Consider the following 17,974-nt stretch of genomic DNA (forward strand, 5'->3'; position numbering starts at 1 on the left):
AGGGTTCTTCTGTGGTCAATTATGCATTAAGTGGCATTTTGGGGAATGAATCGTAATTGTATAATATATGTATGCATGTACATTTATATAAAAGTGTAGGCGGTAACAGCTCAAGAAGACGTTGCTTTGGCCCGTTCTTACATAATATTGCAGAAAAAAACAATAGGAGAAGACTACCCTTTGTAGGTTGTCGGAATCTTTTGAGTTGGTGGTACATTTTCCTGGATTTTGCGGGATGTATTCGAGTTTTATTCGAATTTATAGTAATTGTATACTTCTCCGATAAATTTTTCCCATTTATATAAAAGTTTCTTTAAATGAAAGAACAAATTTCTTTTAATTCTGGCATAACCTTAACGAAAATATAGACTCTTTGTCATGGAGTATCCAAATTAATATGGTAAATCCATTCGAACTTCGATACAACGCAACACAGAAAAAATTTTGACAATAAGAAATCTAAATCTTGTGTCATATAGCTGAAATAACACCCTCAATGGTGAGATCAGATCTATAAATATGTAGCTTAAAACTAAAAAAAATAACGTTAAGGTTCCACCGAGATTTGAACTCGGATCGCAGGATTCAGAGTCCTGAGTGCTAACCATTACACCATGGAACCCACTGGGCGAGGGCCATCAAAGAGCTCTGTTCGATTTCCAAAGAAAGATCATAGCTAGATCAAGAAAACAAGAAAGAAGAAAAACAAAGAGAAGAAGCCACAAAAAGAAAGAAGAGAACAATGTAAAGCAACGCAAACATACGAATAAATATTTCCATAAAAACCAGAAATACCCGTCGGACATTTTTGCAGAGCCGACGAAATTGCTCGAGCAATCAGCAATAAGGGGGTCGGGTGCGAAGAAGGGAAAAAGGGGGAGTGTAGCTACCAACAAAGGTATAAAGAGACGAAGAGCGGCCACCTTTATGGCCAGAGAAAGCGAGAGAGGAAGATACGCCATCCTGGACGGAAGCATTTAGTTTGTGCGACAAAAAGAGGAAATAATTGTTTGGTAAACATTGACCAATGTCCGACACAAGAAGAAGCATATAGCAGGCCGGCGGAAGGAAAACAGAAAATATGTCCAACCTTTTTTCTGTGGGCTTTCCCTCCCCCTTCTTTTCCTTCGATGCCTACAAGGAAATTAAAAGGAAATTGCGCCTTGTTTTGTACGAGTGTGGTGGAGGTACGAGGGTTGGCTGGAGAGCAGTGGGTGGCTGGGTTGGGTTAGGTTTGGAGCACGGGGAGTGTGCGGCGGAGCAAATTAAAAGGTTTTTATGCCCAACTTGAGAGTCTGTGTGGGAAGGCTCAGAAGCAGTTAAAAATGACACAAGTGGCGAACGAGAGAGAGACAGGGACATGAAGCGACAAGAAACAACCGAAACCATAGGAAAGCCTTTAGGGTATGAAGCGTTAGATACCCTGCAGGTTCCATATACAATTACGCATTTCATAAATATACAGTGCATATGTATTTATGATAATATTTAGTCTTACTATCCACTTACAGCGGTATATTTTTCCTATCAGACGAGAATCATCATACCTTGTCTGCAAAGGGCATCCCACAAGCAGAGACAGCGACAGAGACAGCAGACAACGGTTACACATGTGCAAATAACAAGAGGCCTCATTGTGTGTCATCCCTACCTACCTCCCATCCACCCTCTCACACTCATTCACTTACGTACTCTCTCTGCCTGCCTCTCGCCGCGCTCTCTCTCTCACACACGCCGTGCTGTAACAGTTGCAACTGTTTTTGTTATGTAGGCCAAAGATGTCAGAGAACGGAAGCCTGACTGACTCTTGCTGCTGTCGCACTCACACACACACACATCCCCATCCAGGCTCCCGCTGGCTCTTCTCTATTCCGCGCTCCGCTGCAGCTGTTTCTACTATGCACTGCTTTGCTTCCGCTGTCCCTCCGCTTCCCTCGTTCATCCGTTATGCGTGCTGCTTTGATGCCTGGCGGCGCTCTTTTGCGGTTAGTTATCATTATTGCCATCCCCCTCGACGGCGTTTTGTTCTCTATTCGCTGTCCTTGTTCCTCTCTCGTCGCTGTTTCTGTCGCATTTGTCAGCCACAATTATTATAATGCAGCAGCCAAGTTTTTCTCTCTCGCTCCCCTGCTCTCTCTCTCTCTTTCACACTCGCCTCTCAATTGTACTCTCTTGCTTTTGGAAATTATCATATTGTTGGTGCCTTTTGTGGCGTCCTTGAATGGGCAAACAAAGCATATGGGGGAAAAGAAACATTTGCGCATTTCAACGCAAAAGATTATTTTCAACTTTTTGCATAACAACAACAGGCAAAAAACGTGAGCAGAGAGCAGCCAAGAAAAGGCGAATGAAAAAACAGCATAGACTCGAGCTCGCAGAGGGATATGGTGAGAGGATACCCTGGAATGAACAGAACAATAAGAACAAATGAACGAAACAAGGGCATGGTGATGACTGACTTTAATGAAAGGCTTCGGTTGATTATACAACAATTTCAGCATTCGGATGAGGGAAACGATGAACGATAATTTAATGTGATATAGGGTGCGATATACAGATAATACCTCTATAGAAAGATAGATAAATTAGCAACTCAAATCATTGAAATATTGTACCAATTCCAACATTGATCTACGAAGACATATGTTGTATAGATATATGCTCGTATTCAAGGAATACCAAATAAAACTCTCTAGGATTGTTTCCCAAGCTACATTTTCCACTTCCTCTATATCTATTTATCCCACAGATTCGTAACTTTCTTGGTTACAGAGAATTCAAATCCATGTTTTTGATTTTTAGAATGCTCACATCAAGGAATCTTGTTTGAGCGCTTTTTGCTATACTGTTCTGCCCGCTAGAAACTCCTTTCAGTCTCGTTATTTTTGTGACATAATCAACAAATGTTTATAGCATCAAAAAAGAGACATCCTTATGCTAGATAGTTGCAGTTTTTTCCACCTTTTCACCAGCAACAACAATTTGGATAGCAATCCAGCTAAAATCCTCCGGAATCCCAGTACACCCGGGCTTAGGAGCGCAAAAACTTTTGCCGCAGTCTCTCAATCTGCAGCATTTCCACCATTCGCCCCTGTAGGCTTAGCTATTCTCCATTTGTGGCTGCCACAGACCTCAGGCCTATACCCGATCCGTTCCTTTCGGCTGGGCATTAACATAAAGCAAACATTTCGTCCTGGCTTTGCACTAAAGAAATTTGTAGTCATAAAAGTTTCAGTATCATGCCTATATTTCGCTCTATCTTCGACCCCCACACAAGAACACAAAAGCCAAGAACCCGCCAAGAAAAGACCCTGCCGACTTATGACAAGTTATGGCCGGGACTAGGCCTACTTTTTTTCTGTGGGTTACTTTTCTATTTTTTACTTGCGAAAAAGGAGCCTCGTAAAACAACAAAATATGGCAAACATTTATTTTACACGCAAGAGAATGAGAAAGACAACGAGAGGGATGGGTGCTGTTCGACTGAAAGAGAGGGGATATAGACCATGTGTGTGGGCCACTTGGCGACCCTAAAGCAAATGAACAGCTCACTTTCATTACAAATTCCGACAGTAAACACACAAACAAATGCCCAGACCAGACATACAGATACTGGTACCCTCCTCCCTCCCGAACACCGAACACGGAGAAAGTTTTGTCAGCTCCCATTACTAGACACCACACACACACACACACACACAGGAGCAGGGACACACACACACACACACACACACACACACACACACACACTGATGTTTGGTTGAGCAAACAAAAACAAAAATGGCGCCATCAATGGCCACGTTCCTTCCACGATGATGACGCTGACGATGATGATGATAATCAGCTTCAGAAGGAGGCTGCTGCTACTACCTATATTTTCTGGCTGTTACGAAATTATTGACTTCTGTGGGCCGGGCACAGCGGGGAAGTGGGAACAGTGTGTGTGAGGGTTGGCGCATAATTTTCGCACACGTCTGCCCCTGCCCCTGCCCCTGTTCCTCTCCCTGCCCCTGCCTTCACTGTCAGAGTGCTATCAATAAATATTTGCCAATGTCTTTCGGTGGGTGTGGTATGGGTTTTTACTCTGCCAGAAAGATTGGTGACGCCTGCAATTCGAACTGGCAGCCACTGACAGACTGCGGAAACGGCCTTGAATGGAGCCGGAGATAGTTAAGATTTAGAAGGAGATATGGAGGGATATGGATACGAATTGTGCGAGAGGGTTTTTTGCAGCGTCCGCTCAAGTGTCTACAAACGAGCATCAATGCGCCGCGTCGTTCGCACGACATGTATGTTGTTTTTTAACATTTTCTATTGCATCCCGAGCATCCATGTACCGCCTCGTGTGGCACCACTGCTTTAAAACTAGAAGCATAAATAATGTTTGATTTCGAAAGTATTTTGTAATAGAAACTGCAATAGGAGAGGCTGTTGTCACTACCTTATGTCTGAGACCTAGTTCTGAGAAATTAAACTAAAGACTGACTAAAAAATGTAGAGAATATTCTTGTTTGAAGTTCCATTCAAGACAATTTCTGCATTTTATCTTGGAATGAAAGACTTCACTTTTCAAAATGTATTTTATTCGATAATACATTCCTTACATTTCAGCTGGGGTTCTCGTTCCGTCCAGTCAAGATAAGTTTTTCCTTCCATTCGTTTCTTTTGTCTTGGAGACTTGAGAGAGACAGTTGCCTTGTTTATTATCCTTGTCGGCGATGGCACGCGCAAATCGTGTGTAGTTTTTATTGAGCTGCTCTCAGCAATTTTTCAGCTTGTTTTCTGTGTCTTAACTGAGGAGGGTACCACGGTCCACTCTATGCACACTCTCCACACACTTGAATGTAATTGTCTCAGCTGTGTAAATAAACATCGAGGCACTATATAAAAACACTCTGACAGACAGTCAGAAGGGGGAAGTGGGAAAAAAGTGGGAGGGCGAGTGAGACACGCCATGTCCTTACAGTATATATATCTGGAATAGTTGTCCTTGTCAGGTCAACAACAAGGAGCTCTTTGTCTTTTCCGATTGTTGGTGTAATTTTGTTGTAGCTTCCCTGCACTTTCCAGTTAATGACAGCAATTTGAGGCAAGTTCAGAAACGGGGCTGGGGCTGCTGGGTGGCAAAGTGTAATAGAGGGTGCCACTTGTTTACAATGCCATCAAATGCTGCTCCTTGGAGCGCCTCTCTTCAGGCTTTCCCTGCTGGCCTTCTCTATAGGGTTTCCCCTCTGCCGATCAATGAAGTTGTTGTCTCTGGTGCTGCTGCTGCCATTTGGCACTTGCCACTCGAAAGTGTGTTTAAAATGGAGCTGTAGATGGGAAATTGGAAATGGGGGATATAATTTTCCATCAGTGCATCAGAAAAAGGCAGGGAGAAAGAGATAAAGACAGATAAAACAGCGTAAACAGAGAACGGATGTATAGAGAATAAACTTTTATTTTGATTTAAGCTTTTTGGCAAGCATCGTATAGAATTTCTTGGCAGCCAAAGCGGAAAATTACAGTGAAATGAGAGGAAAAGAAAGAAGAGATTGTCTGAAAGAAAGAGAAAAGAGAGAGTTATGTATGTATGTCCCTTAAAGTGCATTTCATGAAAATATCGAAACTATTTTAAATAAAAGGTTCTCGGATTGCTTATTTCTTTATCGGTTATCGCATCGAGGTAATCGGCATCGCAAGGTATCGAATTATCAGACTTATGAGGGAATTCAAAATTGGTCTTTCCGCTTGGTAGATCTAAATATTTCATGCACGTGCCGTTTGGGGTCTTATACTCGGACTATAGCTGGTACAGGGACAACAGTATATGTATCTATAACTAATTGCCTTCCCCTACACCAGAGAGAGCACACTTCTCCTGTGCGAGCCTTACAGCTCCGAAACGCACTGCTTTTCTCTAATTTTCCTTTGTGACAGGCCTTAATCCGCGCGCTGCTTCCTCAAGGCATTGGCCTATCCATTTCATTCCATTATACATTTTCAACTTGTTCCTTTTATTTTTGTGTGCAAAAACTTTTACCCAACTTGTGTGAAAAGTGTGTATACACATAGTATATATCCAATCCCCATTCCGGTGTTCTGGCAGCCACCCTCTTTAGTAATCCGCAGCTATGCATGAAATATGTCAAAACTTTATGAGAGAAACTTTTTTAATAAATTAAAAATTACAAAATAACGCAAAAAATAAAAAGAAGGAAACGAAAAAGCACAAAAACTAATCACAAAAGGCAGTGAAAAACATGATTTAGCCATTAAGTTGTGAGCGATATATATATAAATATATATAAGGTATAACAATTTCCATTCGGAGAGTGAAAAGTTTTCGTGTGAACAGAATGTGGTCGCCGGAATCGGAAATAAATTCCATTGCCATGGCCACCACCATGCGGCATTCGCAGTCCTCGTCCTCAGGTGAGTTTTAATGAGTTTTAATTTTTTCGGATTCGTGTGTTTTGAACAAGGGTTAAGGCCTCCTCTTAGAGCTCCTAGGGTTAAGGCTTGCCGAGAGTTGTGCGGCGTTTGTGAATTAAATTCAAATTTTGGTTTCTTTATTTGACTGGTGGCTAATGCGGCGTATGCCCAATATGGCGCTCATACTCAAGTGTTTCCGTTTCCATTTCCACTTCCGCATCGCGCCTTTTGCTGTAACTGTACCTGCACCTGTTCCCTCCCCTTTTGTTGTGGCTGTACTTTGCCTTGAACCGTCATGCAAATTGCCTTTTGCCCTAAACCCTGACTAACCTTCGCATTGAGTTCACCTGACATGTGCAATCGGCTTGCAGTGCACCTCCTCCTCCTTCATGTATCCTTAATTAAAACGAAAGTCGAGAGTGCGGCTCGGGCAGGTCTTGTGCCTTCTTCGATGCCGTTTGCATGCCAATGACATAACCCCAACCCCACCGTTGTGGGTGGAATAGGAGGACGGACGGCTTTCGAATGGCCGGTAAAGTGCTCTCATGCACGTAATGTGTAAACGACTCACGAAAGTGGGTGAAGCGGAGTGGGTGGCGCTGCATAGGTCTACCCACAGTTGCGGTCAAGGAAATAGAAATGGCAAAGAGCAAGCGCCATAATGATGCAACATGCCGCAGACTGTAGATGCAACAAAAAGGTAAATCATTTGGTTGGTGGCTGGTTTTATTTGATAAAAGATTGAAGTAAAAATATTTGAAAGAACTACATGAACATTTATTACGGAAAAATATTTCTTTTGGACTAAAAAAAAGTTCATTCTCTATCAATTAAGAACGCCAGTTCCCATAGCCCTCCTATCCATTTTATTGACAGGCTTTCATTTCATTTTACACTTAAATTATGCAGCTTGACAGCTGAAAGGATTAATTTGGTTGATTTTTTTAATCTCACTTCATCGACTACTGATTTCACAGCCTTAATGCAGTTCAGCTGTTAACATTCTCTCTTCCAATTATCCTACTGTCAATAAGTGTCATTCGGTGGGGTTCGAGAGCTGGCACTAATTGCTTCACTCATTATGTCCTCGAATAATTCGGAAATAAAGTATTTTACAATTCATGAATTTCAACAATTTATAATCGGGAAAAACTCTGCAATTTTGTAGGATTTAAATGATAGATACAACGACACATCAACAGAGAAGTGGCTTTACTAATTTGTTTAAAGCATGCACTAGATGTGGGTTGTACAAAAATCCCAATAACGATGATCCCTAAAGGTGCAAAGACGCCGATCAAATAATTTTGCATTAATAAATAATAATAAATATAATAAATAATAAATAATAAGCTTAATCTCTCTCTATACTTTGTTGCATATTTCTATATGTATATGTATGTATATACGAGCGCGGTATCGTATCGTGGGTTAAGCTGCAGGTTAAGCTTGTCTGTAATCAGCTGGTCGCATTCGATGATGATCTGAGCGCTGTTGATCATAAATATTCAGTGGTTTTCCCTTTAGAATTCAGTCTGGTTTTGGATTTCATTCAGACAAGCAGCCCTAGCCATGCCCCGTTCGATTCTCTTTCTGTTATTGGCGATAACCTTTGGGAGTTCCCAGTCACAGCTAGGGTCCCAGGTGAGTGCACGGTTCAGTTTATTGAGTAACACTAAGAACATTAAGATTCATTTAATGAAGGACAAATCTGCGCCAGCCAGTACCTTTGTGTTGGAATCTCAAAACGAGGATTTGCAGTGCGGATCAGCTATGAAAATTCTCCTAAGGCACCTGGATTCCCATGACTCTAATCAGAATGCAGATATTCTCTCAAAACTGGCCCAACTAGACGAAAAGTTGGAGGCTCAAGGACAAAAACTTCAACATTTAGAAATCGAACTCTCATCCAGGCGAACTTCAATGGAAGAAACTACAAGAAATAGAAACAATTTTCGAAAAATTGGTACAAAATATTACCACATTGAAGATAGCCAACAAATGACCTGGTACCGTGCATTGGATAAATGCCATCAAATGGGGGGTCATCTGGCGAACGTGCAAAGCGATGAGGAGTTCCAGGCACTCAGTAGGATGCTGAAGGAGCAGCAATATTATTGGATAGATTTGACCGATGAAGAAACATATGGAGTGTTTATTTCGTCCACTACAGGCAGGAATGGAACCTTCTTCAATTGGGACACATATCATATGAATAATCACCGGAAAACCACTTCACGTTGCGTTGTTTTACAAACGAATTTTGGGGAGCCAATGGATAATACGGACAAAATGCTGTGCTTTAGATGCCGTAACGAAATGTACTTCATCTGTGAGGCATCCTCTGATGATAATGTAAACTACGGCGAAGATAACCAAATGCTTATTTGAAATTCACTCATGAGACACTCATGGACAATCGTTTTGTTACGAATGTCTCTCTTTAAAAGACTTATTGCGGACAATCTTTTAGCACATAATTTGGTGATATTTATTCATCAGCATTAGCCCTCTAGGATGCCTTAAGGGTTTCCCCCTATATGATCACCATTTTGGTGGACTTCTCTTTATTACTTTTGTATCTGAAATTCCAGCCAAATACTCGTACACTTTATTCTTCGTAAACTATTTTTTATCTGTTGGTATTTATAACTTGATTCACTTTGATTTATACACACAAATGCGTTTGTTCCACCTTTAAAAGTGTGTGCGGGGAGGGCATCAGGAAATCGTACGTACGAGTGAAATATGTGCAATAAGTAAATAATTTCCCCCATAAACATTTCCATCAAACCCCCTTCGTCCCTTCGTTGAGTGTAAGAGCCCCACTCCCAAGACCTTCAATCACGCACATACACATTTAGAGGTACACCTGCCCATTTCTCACGCACACAGATACAACGCAATGAACACACACACTGATACACGGTCGAACGCACACACACACGCTCACGTATGAACACAAATACGTAACTCCAATTGGAAAATGCCAAAGTGTTGCAGCTTCGTTCGTGCAAATTTGTTTATGCGAATTTCCATGTTGCCAGCACTCTGCCAGAAAGAGAGAGAGAGAGAGAGAGAGGGCAATACAATTTGGAAGGGTGAGTACAGAGAGGGGATGAGTTTGTGTGTGGTATAGGCAGGGAAAATATTCCATGTTCAACCTACGTTTGCTGTATTTTTGATACCCCTCGATTGGAAAATTGGTGTTTCCGCACAGATGGAAGCACTTCTTTTGAAGAATTCTACAAATATACAAATCGGTGTATACAACCAGCTCTTTATACTGTATATTTTATTTTTGTAGTACAAAAGTTGTTAGACCTTTGAGGCATACATTATAAATTACATAAATTATCGAAATTAGAATCGCAAAATTGGCATACTTTTTTAATAAGATAAGCCCGTAGAATTATTTTATTTTTTTTACACCTAGTCAAAACTGCACGCTTCCACTTAAAAGTTAGCCATTTTAGCCAAATCATGCTCAGAGCTTTTCCTGCTACGGCTTCGCGTTTTATAAAATTTAACGATTAACGAAAAATTCATCTTTGTGGAAAAGTTGAACTACCACATGAGAATTTACGAATCATGATTTTTAACGATTTTTGACATGGATTTTCAAGACAAGAATGCTTCGATCAACTTGGTTCAAGTTTTGGTGATGCGAAAATCTGGTAAAACGAATTCAGCAGTGATCAAATCCGTTGCAGCAGAACGAATCTCGTGAGTGTTTTCTTATAAACGGCCTAAAGACTTGCCTTTGGATGGTCTGAGCATCGGGTGTGCTTCAACGACGGAGCAAGGGTATACGGAAAAGCAACCTGCAGGGTAATGAAATCTTCGTTTCGAAGATCCTTTCTATGCTTTCATTCGCATTTTGCTTTCGTTGCCATTAATTGCCGTTGGCCGTTGCCGTTGCCGTTGCCATTGCCATTGCCGAGGGCCTCTCCAGTGCAGTCCGTGCGCAGTGCTGGCTGCTGCCGTTGCTGCTGGCATTTGGCAAATGTTTTCTGCCATGTTTGCCAGAGGAGGGCCAATACACACGAGTCCACAAGAACACATACATACATGTATGTGTGTATGTATATTGAGTGCAACGGTGTCTGTATCCGTGTGGGCCTGTGTGTTGAGGTAACGGTTACCTAAACCGGTTCATGTCTGCGGTTTTTGGTTTCTCCGCCCAACCAGCCGCATGCCCCGTTGGTGCAACATTAATACTTTGGCATTATGGTTTTAACCCAATTTGGCCCACTCTTTACGGTGTTAGATACCAGATGAAAAATAAAGCCAGAAAATAAGAGGCAGAAAACCCAAAAAGGTACAAGCTTCCCGCCTGATGTCAGTGGATGCCCCATGTGGGCGTGGCTATGTGGCTCTCCTTCTCTCCGTGTGTGTGTGTCTGTATTAAAGTTGCAAATTGGTTTTTGTGGATTTTCCGTTTTCCCTCTCTAAGCACATTTCGCAGCCAGAAAAGAATAAACGAAGCGCTTAATTAAATTGCCCGAAAAAGACCAGAAATCAAATAGGAAAACTCGGCCAAAATTACGAGAGAAAACAATGGACTCTCTAACGGACTCCCGAGTGCAAATTGTGATTAAGGAGGAGGGACGAGAGGATACGAGCGGAGTGGAGTGGAGTGGCGTGGAGCAGAGAGGAGGTACCCAGAGAATGGGCCTTAAATTAATGAATAAATAATGGGATTTATGCTGGCTCTCCGCCGCTCCGCTCGGAATACAGGAAGTGGGTTAAATGGGTTAAGTGTGGGTGGTGGCAGAGCGGCAGAATGGCAGAATGGCGGCATAGTGGTGGGGCAGCGGATGAGGTGGTTGAGCTTGCAGTGGTTTCCCTGCAGCTGTTTGCATAACAATTCTGCCTCTGCGAAATGCATATTTACGGGCATCATATACATTTGTACGCTGCCAGGAAGTAGAAATGTTTTTTAATTGAAGAATTGAAATTGCATATAAATTTTGTATTTTTTGTTCGCCTTTTAAACTATTAAATGTTTAATAAAAAATAGGAAGTTCATGGGAAATGAAACTCTAAATAATAGAAATACAAACATAGATGGATGGATGCATTCACAAACAAATACAAGTACTCACATTTTAAAAGAAATAATGGATTTCAAAGTAAAATTATGGATAAATCGATAAATAAATATTGCCTGTCTAGATGGTCGTAAAGTATAAGGAACTTATGTATATTTATTTCAACGAAAAACACATAAAACTATTATAATTTCCAATTGAAATATACTTTTGCCTGTATATCTTCTACTGATCAGATACACACGAAAAAGCAAATAAATAACAAGAGTGCGCTGACTCCTTGATTACTCGAATCATCAATAAGACTTAGCATTCTTTTATTTTGAAAACATTTCTTTGGCCATTATCCAGATGCTCAGAACATAGAAAGAGGAGAGCCTCAGAGAGCTATTAGTCGCCAAAAACAGTGACAGAGAGAACTAGGGGAGAGCCAGGGGAAGGTAGATAATGAAAATTATTCTTCAAGTCAGTGGAATAATCCTTGGGAATCCATTTGAGGCAATAATAGTTGGAATCCTTGGTTCGCGACTGCTCTGTAATATAATGTTAATAGTGTTTTTACCTGGTTTCTCATGTCGCAACAATTTAGAGAAAGCTTCAAAAACTTTTCATTTGAAGGGTGAAGGATAATCGCCTTGCAAATAACCATTCCCACTGTTATTATTTTTATCAAGGCAAAAGTTTACAATATCACACAGGCCTGCGTTCAAAATAAGGTTTCTCTAGCTCTTATAGGCTCTAAGATTGAGTCTTTAAACAAGAAGCACAGGTAGACATGGCCATAAAGACAATGTATTTGATATTGATCCAGAATATACCTACTTAAACGAACAGTGGTTCGTTGTTGGAGTAAATTGAAGTTTTAATACTCCTAAAACCCTCTTCTTAGTGCAAGCCTCTAACAAAAAACAAAACTAAGGTCTGTTTTAAGCGAGAAATAATCAGCAAATCAGATGCAAATCGTATGTAAATTCTTATACATTTCTTACTCCTACCACAAAACTAACCTTTGCGCAAAATGTGCAAATTCTGTTCAAATTCCATGCGAATTATTAACTAAAGAAACAATTTTCGGATCTCTGTTTGCCATCTTCCATCCCTTTTGCTCCTTTTGGTACCGTTTTTCCAGCGAAAACTTTGAGTCAATTATAAATCGATATATCACAGAAATGTTGCAACTATTTCTGCCTCAACCTCTGCCTGCCCCCTTCATTGTGGAGGCGAAATTTTAAACATTTTTGTGAAATACTTCTCCAGTAGCACCCAAACCACATTTACCGCTCTCCACTACCGCTTGACATTCCTGATGCATTTGCCACTCGTTAAAGCTCGTGTTTTGTGGTCGACTAATGCCAGAGGGGGCATACGGGGTCGGTGCTGCCAGATGGTGCCACATCCGAGCAGCTGGGGCTTGCAACAGCCAAAACGGGCACTCAAATTAAGCGACATTTAATGTCATTCAGGAGGAGAGGGGCATGAGGACGGGGGTTGGGAGTATTGCAAGTGAGAGGCAAACATCTGTTTGCCTTCAAAGTTGCCTCGTGTGGCTTATGCGGGCTACCAGCATCCCACAAACACACACACACACACACAGACACAAACGCGCGGGTGATGCCACAAAAATGTAAAGCAGGGGCAAGATAGAGAGGCAAAGAGGTAGGGGAGTGTGGGAGATGGTTAGACAGGTGCAACAGCTGAGGGCTGGTTTTCGAGGGAAGCCCAAAAGGCAGCTCCAAGGCAGAGATGGTGCAAGCTATGGTTTTGCCTCCTCTCCAGTGTCTTCTCCCAGCACCTCTAGTTCCTTGCTTTCCTGACAGCTTTTCTTTGCCTTTTTCCTCAGTTTTCTTTCCCGTTTTTTTGTTCTTGTCGCCTGCCAACAAGGATGTCATCCACAGGCACACAGTGGCATCGTCAGCTGTGGCATCATTTGCAGGCAATTTCTGAGGCAAGTCTCTGCCTCTGTACCCCCATCATTCTCTAAAGTTGACCCCAAAGTGAGAGTGTTTAAGAATTTTATTGCAACACTCATTTCGTTCGCCAAAGTCTTGGCTAAGCTGCAGGCTCTGGTCGAGTCCAGTTGGAAGTGCAGCGGTGAGGAGGGAAATAAAAGAGGCTATTTGATGATGGCTTTCGCCGGCTTCCTCTGGCTCTCCCCTATTTCTCGGAGGCCAAGGCTCTCTGCGGTTTTGCTCGTTCTGTGCTCTGAGTATCTGGATAATGGCCAGCGAAATGTTTTGCAAATAATAGAAAGGTAAGGATTACGTTGTTTGGCGTAGAGTTAGATTTGGAATCAGATTAAATGGGGATTTCGGAGATACTAAAAGTTTAATCAAGAAGTCAGAGGACTTCTTATTTGTCTGTGTTTTGCCAGTGACTGTACGAGCAACTATTGCCTCTACCTCTGATGCTTTTAGAGGTATCAAAGGTATCTTTGACAACGGCAACTTGTGTGGTTCTATAAGTACTGTGTGGTTTTCTTTACTCTTAAATGGGAGAAGGTGTTCTTCTCGATCGAATGACACTTTTGTTGAGATGTTGACTTGCAATAACCCAGGGAATGCTGAATAATGCTGAACCCAGGGAGAACCGCACAACCCGACAGAGATGCGCTGCCGCATGACGCGAGGAAAGATAGAGATCATTATATTTCTAAACTTAATTTAATATCCTTGTTTATATTGATGTGAGATTTATTGTTCGACAGCCGACTCCAACCAGACTCACATACGAAAAGTTCAAAAGGGAATGCCCGAGAATTCAAGTACTCTTGTACTCATAAATTGTGCTAATTTAACTAGCTAAAAGAGCATTCCCTAGGTCATGCAAAAAAGACAGCAAATGTCTGTTTGGAGAAGCCAAATATTGTTCATATATTCATACACTCGAAGCTAGAGTCTTGTACAGTGAATGCTTTCTGGGGAGTACTGTTTCTGCTTGAAGTGGAATACTCGTTCAATAGAAAGCATCTTCTGGGGGAGTAAATGCATAGAATGTGAACAAAAACCATTGTCCTGTCAGTGGAAATGTTCAGCTAGGTGACCCTGGTCTCGAAGTGAGTGTTCACTGTACCTATTCTGCACTTTTGTTATAAATATTTATTCATATCCAACTGCAGTTGAATTGCATTTGGTATTTTTTGGCAACAGATTTTCCTCGAAATTCGCAAAAATTTTGTATTGAAGCAGCGTCAGAGAAAGTCCTTCGTTCCTCACGGGGTCGAGAGAGAGAGAGAGAAGGCTTGCGGCAGGCTCTAAGCACACTTGGGACCCCCTAAGGGATGTGAGGCAAGAGAGAGAGAGAGACGCTCTCCGCCGTCCGCTGACTGTTGTCGTTTGCGGGGCCCACATTGCGTATACGTAATTTGCAGAGACTGTTGCCAAAGTGGCATTTGAATTTATGCCGCCACTTGAGGCGAGTGTAAGTGTGGCACGCTGTGGGTGTAAGCGTAATTTTGTACGTCTGTGTGGGTGGGTGTGTGGATGTGTGGGTTGGTTGCTTGTGTGTATATGGCGAGGGGGCTGTAGAGCAAAGAGTGCGCTTTATTTTAAATTAAATATGCAAATATTCTTCAAGTTCTGGTACGCTCTGCACCGCCTTCTTGCTTCTCGTTCGCCTTCTGCCACTTGTTCTTCATTTTCCCCCTCTTGTTGCGAATGTCCTGCTGCCGACAGGAAAGCATAAATTATTGTGAGCAGATGAAATATTTGTGGATGAATTTGTTGCAAGCTGCCTGCCAAGTGCAGTCATCGGGGGCTATTGTTTGCTGCAAAATATTGCTCAGCCGGAACAAGTGGGTAGCATTGGGGAAGGGGGAAATGCAGTGAGGAAAATTAGAAAAACAAAATGGGGGAAAGAAGAGTGATAAATGAGGGAAAAAGTATAAAAAATGAAAGAACATTTTTCTGGTTGCGATAATTACGATTATTGTTGGTAGATCGATAGATAATTTAGCTATATATGTACATATAATCGTGTGATAGTGGATCTAAAATATATTTAAATAAACTATAAACCTTCCTTTAAAAAGGAAAAGAAGGGCAAAGAAAATATCCCAAGATCTAGTTTATCCCTTAAGCATTTTCAGACTACAGGGTATCAAAATAAAAGGAAACCCCCAGAGAGAGAGAGAGAGAGAGAGAGACAGAGAGAGTTATAGGGGAAAGATATAGGAAGATGTAGTGCAGCATTTCCCCAAGACAGGATGTCCTCGGTTGGAAAAACGAATGCTGGCAATTTTATCATTTTTCACTTTGGTAAACAAACACAAAAGACCCACCCGAAAGCCCACCCAAAAGGGGTGAAAATGGTTGTGGGGCTGGGAAAACCGTGAGGGGGGAGACAGACATGAAGGAAATATTGCGGCTTTTGTTGTGGGGCCAACCTTAATCGCTTGCAACCTACACTGCTGCCACATCAGACATCCCTCCCCTGTCTCCCCCCGCACCGTGCCTCGTTCTATAGTTATATGGATGGCCCCCAGTAACCCTCCCATCCACCATTCCACAACGATCGAATGTCATTCAAATTGTAATTTTTGTTGCCTCTTTTTTCCCTGCAACATCATCTTTCCTCGAGAACAATCGATGGCAAAGGATAAAATGGAAAAACAGCACAACAATGTGCCAGGATAACAATGGTTGGAAAAGCGCACAAAGGAGATGATAGATGAGGGGAAGACGGACAGAGGGGTAGGAGAGAGCCCGACAGAGAGAGCAGACAGTTAAAAGCAAACAATAAACAGCGAAATCATTCTGCCCCTCGTGCATGGGTTACTTGCACCACACCAACACCCCCAAAAGAATGTGTGTGCATGTCAATACAGTGCGCCTCGGTAATGTAAGGCAGTAAAGAAAAGCTTGCTCTGGGGTAGTAATATTTCCTTACTCTTGAAGATCGCTGCTTTTTATGGGCGCCATGGAAAATAACAGTCTGATTTTGGTTCAAAACATAGACGGTTTCAAGAAAGATACTTACATATAAAAAGTTTCAAGCGATATCAAGAGATATCAATCTTTGCTCAGCCAAATTCGAATCAATAAAGCTCTAAATGAATTAAGTTCGAATCGAATGCTACTCCGTTAGGGTATGAGTGAATGAGTGCACAACATTTAAACGAGGAGATTTTACATTAGCTGTGAGTGAAGCCACCAAGTTTTTTAATAGATTCATCTCTTGGGAAGAGTTTGGATTGGGTAAAGTAAAAGTAAAGCCAAATGACGTGTTCTTCAAAAGCCTGGCAAATTGTATCGAAGGGATTGGCGATTTCTTAATCTCGTTTTTGAATGGACAAGTGGCTGATATCTGTGTATCATAGAATTCTTCAAAAGCAGTATAGGGGACTCACTATTCATGGTCAGAACAGCAAATTCTGCTGGCAAAAACATTCCAAGAAAATCGAATATCTCAAAAATACTTTTTTATTGTGAGGTTTATAATTCGTAAATCCTCGATAGCTAAATACATTGAAGCTCCTGCTCGTATATCCCACTGTGCGAGTATCCCGGGCAGAGTAGGCACAAAGTACACTCATATTTCAGGCCTAAGGCAGCCCTTGGCTGCCAACTTTTGTGCTCACTCTGCAAACATTTACCCAGCACTTTGGGCCAGGCTTCGGCTGCTCTGCCACTCGGGCTAATGAGCGAACAAAGAGAAAACTCGACCCAACAGCATGGCAAATACGTGTGTGAGCCTTAGAGTAGACTCCCTTCCGAAATGTAGAAAGTAGCCTTTCGATTTGCTTGTCAAAATTAACTACCTCCAAAAAAAAAAATGGTTCATTGCCAAAAACATGGGACAGCTACAGAGCACAGCCGAGGATTGGCCAGACGTGGCTTTCAGTGAAAAATTAATTTGCATTCGTGCCTGCGCCTGTTACAGGGGTTTCTATCCGATTCAGAGCAACTACGAGATGGCTTTGATCATCAGCAATATCGAATTGGCTTGGTCGCCCAGATTCATTCAGATGAAAACTTTTCCGACTCTCGAGGTTGAGTTATGCTTTGGCAGTGCTGCGGGTAAGTCATAGAGAGGAGATCTATCTATACAGAGAGTGGATTGTTATGGATGTTGGAGGTAGAGTTTTGGGGGAGTTTATGATTCTCTGTTGTCTTCTTTGGTGTTTGCTGGTGGAGTTCTTTAATAATTATAATGAAATTGATTCTTCTGACCTTTTGCGGCTTCTGGTGTTTGATTTTTAGAGATTTTCTTCGTTTTATTCAACTGTCAAACGCTGTTGTCGGTAGGTTAACTGAGATAACTGGGAAATGATTAAATGATTACGATTTCGATTTCGATTGTACATCCTTAACCTGAAATCTGAAAATTTTGAAAAAATTGACGATTGATATATGCGGGTATAAAAGTATCGCTAGACTTTAAACTCTTTATATGCATCGGAATTAAAGCGATCCTTTTTCACTCGTCTAAGAACTACCAGAACTACAAAAATAGAATGCCCGAGAATGCAATAACAAAATACAAGCCGCGGTAATCGCTTTTAGACTGAT

At 41.7% G+C, this 17,974-nt stretch overlaps 1 protein-coding gene, 1 long non-coding RNA gene and 1 other non-coding gene across 8 annotated transcripts in view; 1 reads left to right on the forward strand and 2 right to left on the reverse strand.

The window, feature by feature from the left end:
- Positions 1 to 17,974, forward strand: part of LOC4817536 (apoptosis-resistant E3 ubiquitin protein ligase 1) — a 29,102-nt gene that overhangs the window by 2,853 nt on the left and 8,275 nt on the right. The window contains exon 1 of one of the 6 annotated variants that reach the window (XM_015180835.2): positions 6,236 to 6,414. The exons of 3 other annotated variants lie outside the window; for them this stretch is intronic. In XM_015180835.2, the coding sequence (XP_015036321.2) occupies positions 6,339 to 6,414 (76 nt within the window). In that variant the 5' untranslated portion in view covers positions 6,236 to 6,338. Of the gene's footprint in view, positions 1 to 6,235; positions 6,415 to 17,199; positions 17,483 to 17,974 lie in introns of those variants that run through there. 2 more of the 6 variants (XM_015180834.2, XM_015180831.2) reach the window with 2 other exon arrangements.
- TRNAQ-CUG (transfer RNA glutamine (anticodon CUG)) lies at positions 551 to 622 on the reverse strand. The gene has a single exon. It is a non-coding gene; the product is annotated as a tRNA-Gln (tRNA).
- On the reverse strand, positions 4,561 to 17,705 carry LOC117183929 (uncharacterized). The gene is made up of 2 exons (XR_004469067.1): positions 17,636 to 17,705; positions 4,561 to 5,312 (listed from the first exon to the last, which is right to left on the reverse strand). It is a non-coding gene; the product is annotated as an uncharacterized lncRNA (long non-coding RNA).

This window comes from Drosophila pseudoobscura, chromosome 4, assembly GCF_009870125.1.
Source record: "Drosophila pseudoobscura strain MV-25-SWS-2005 chromosome 4, UCI_Dpse_MV25, whole genome shotgun sequence".
NCBI classification, from domain to species: Eukaryota; Metazoa; Arthropoda; class Insecta; order Diptera; family Drosophilidae; genus Drosophila; species Drosophila pseudoobscura.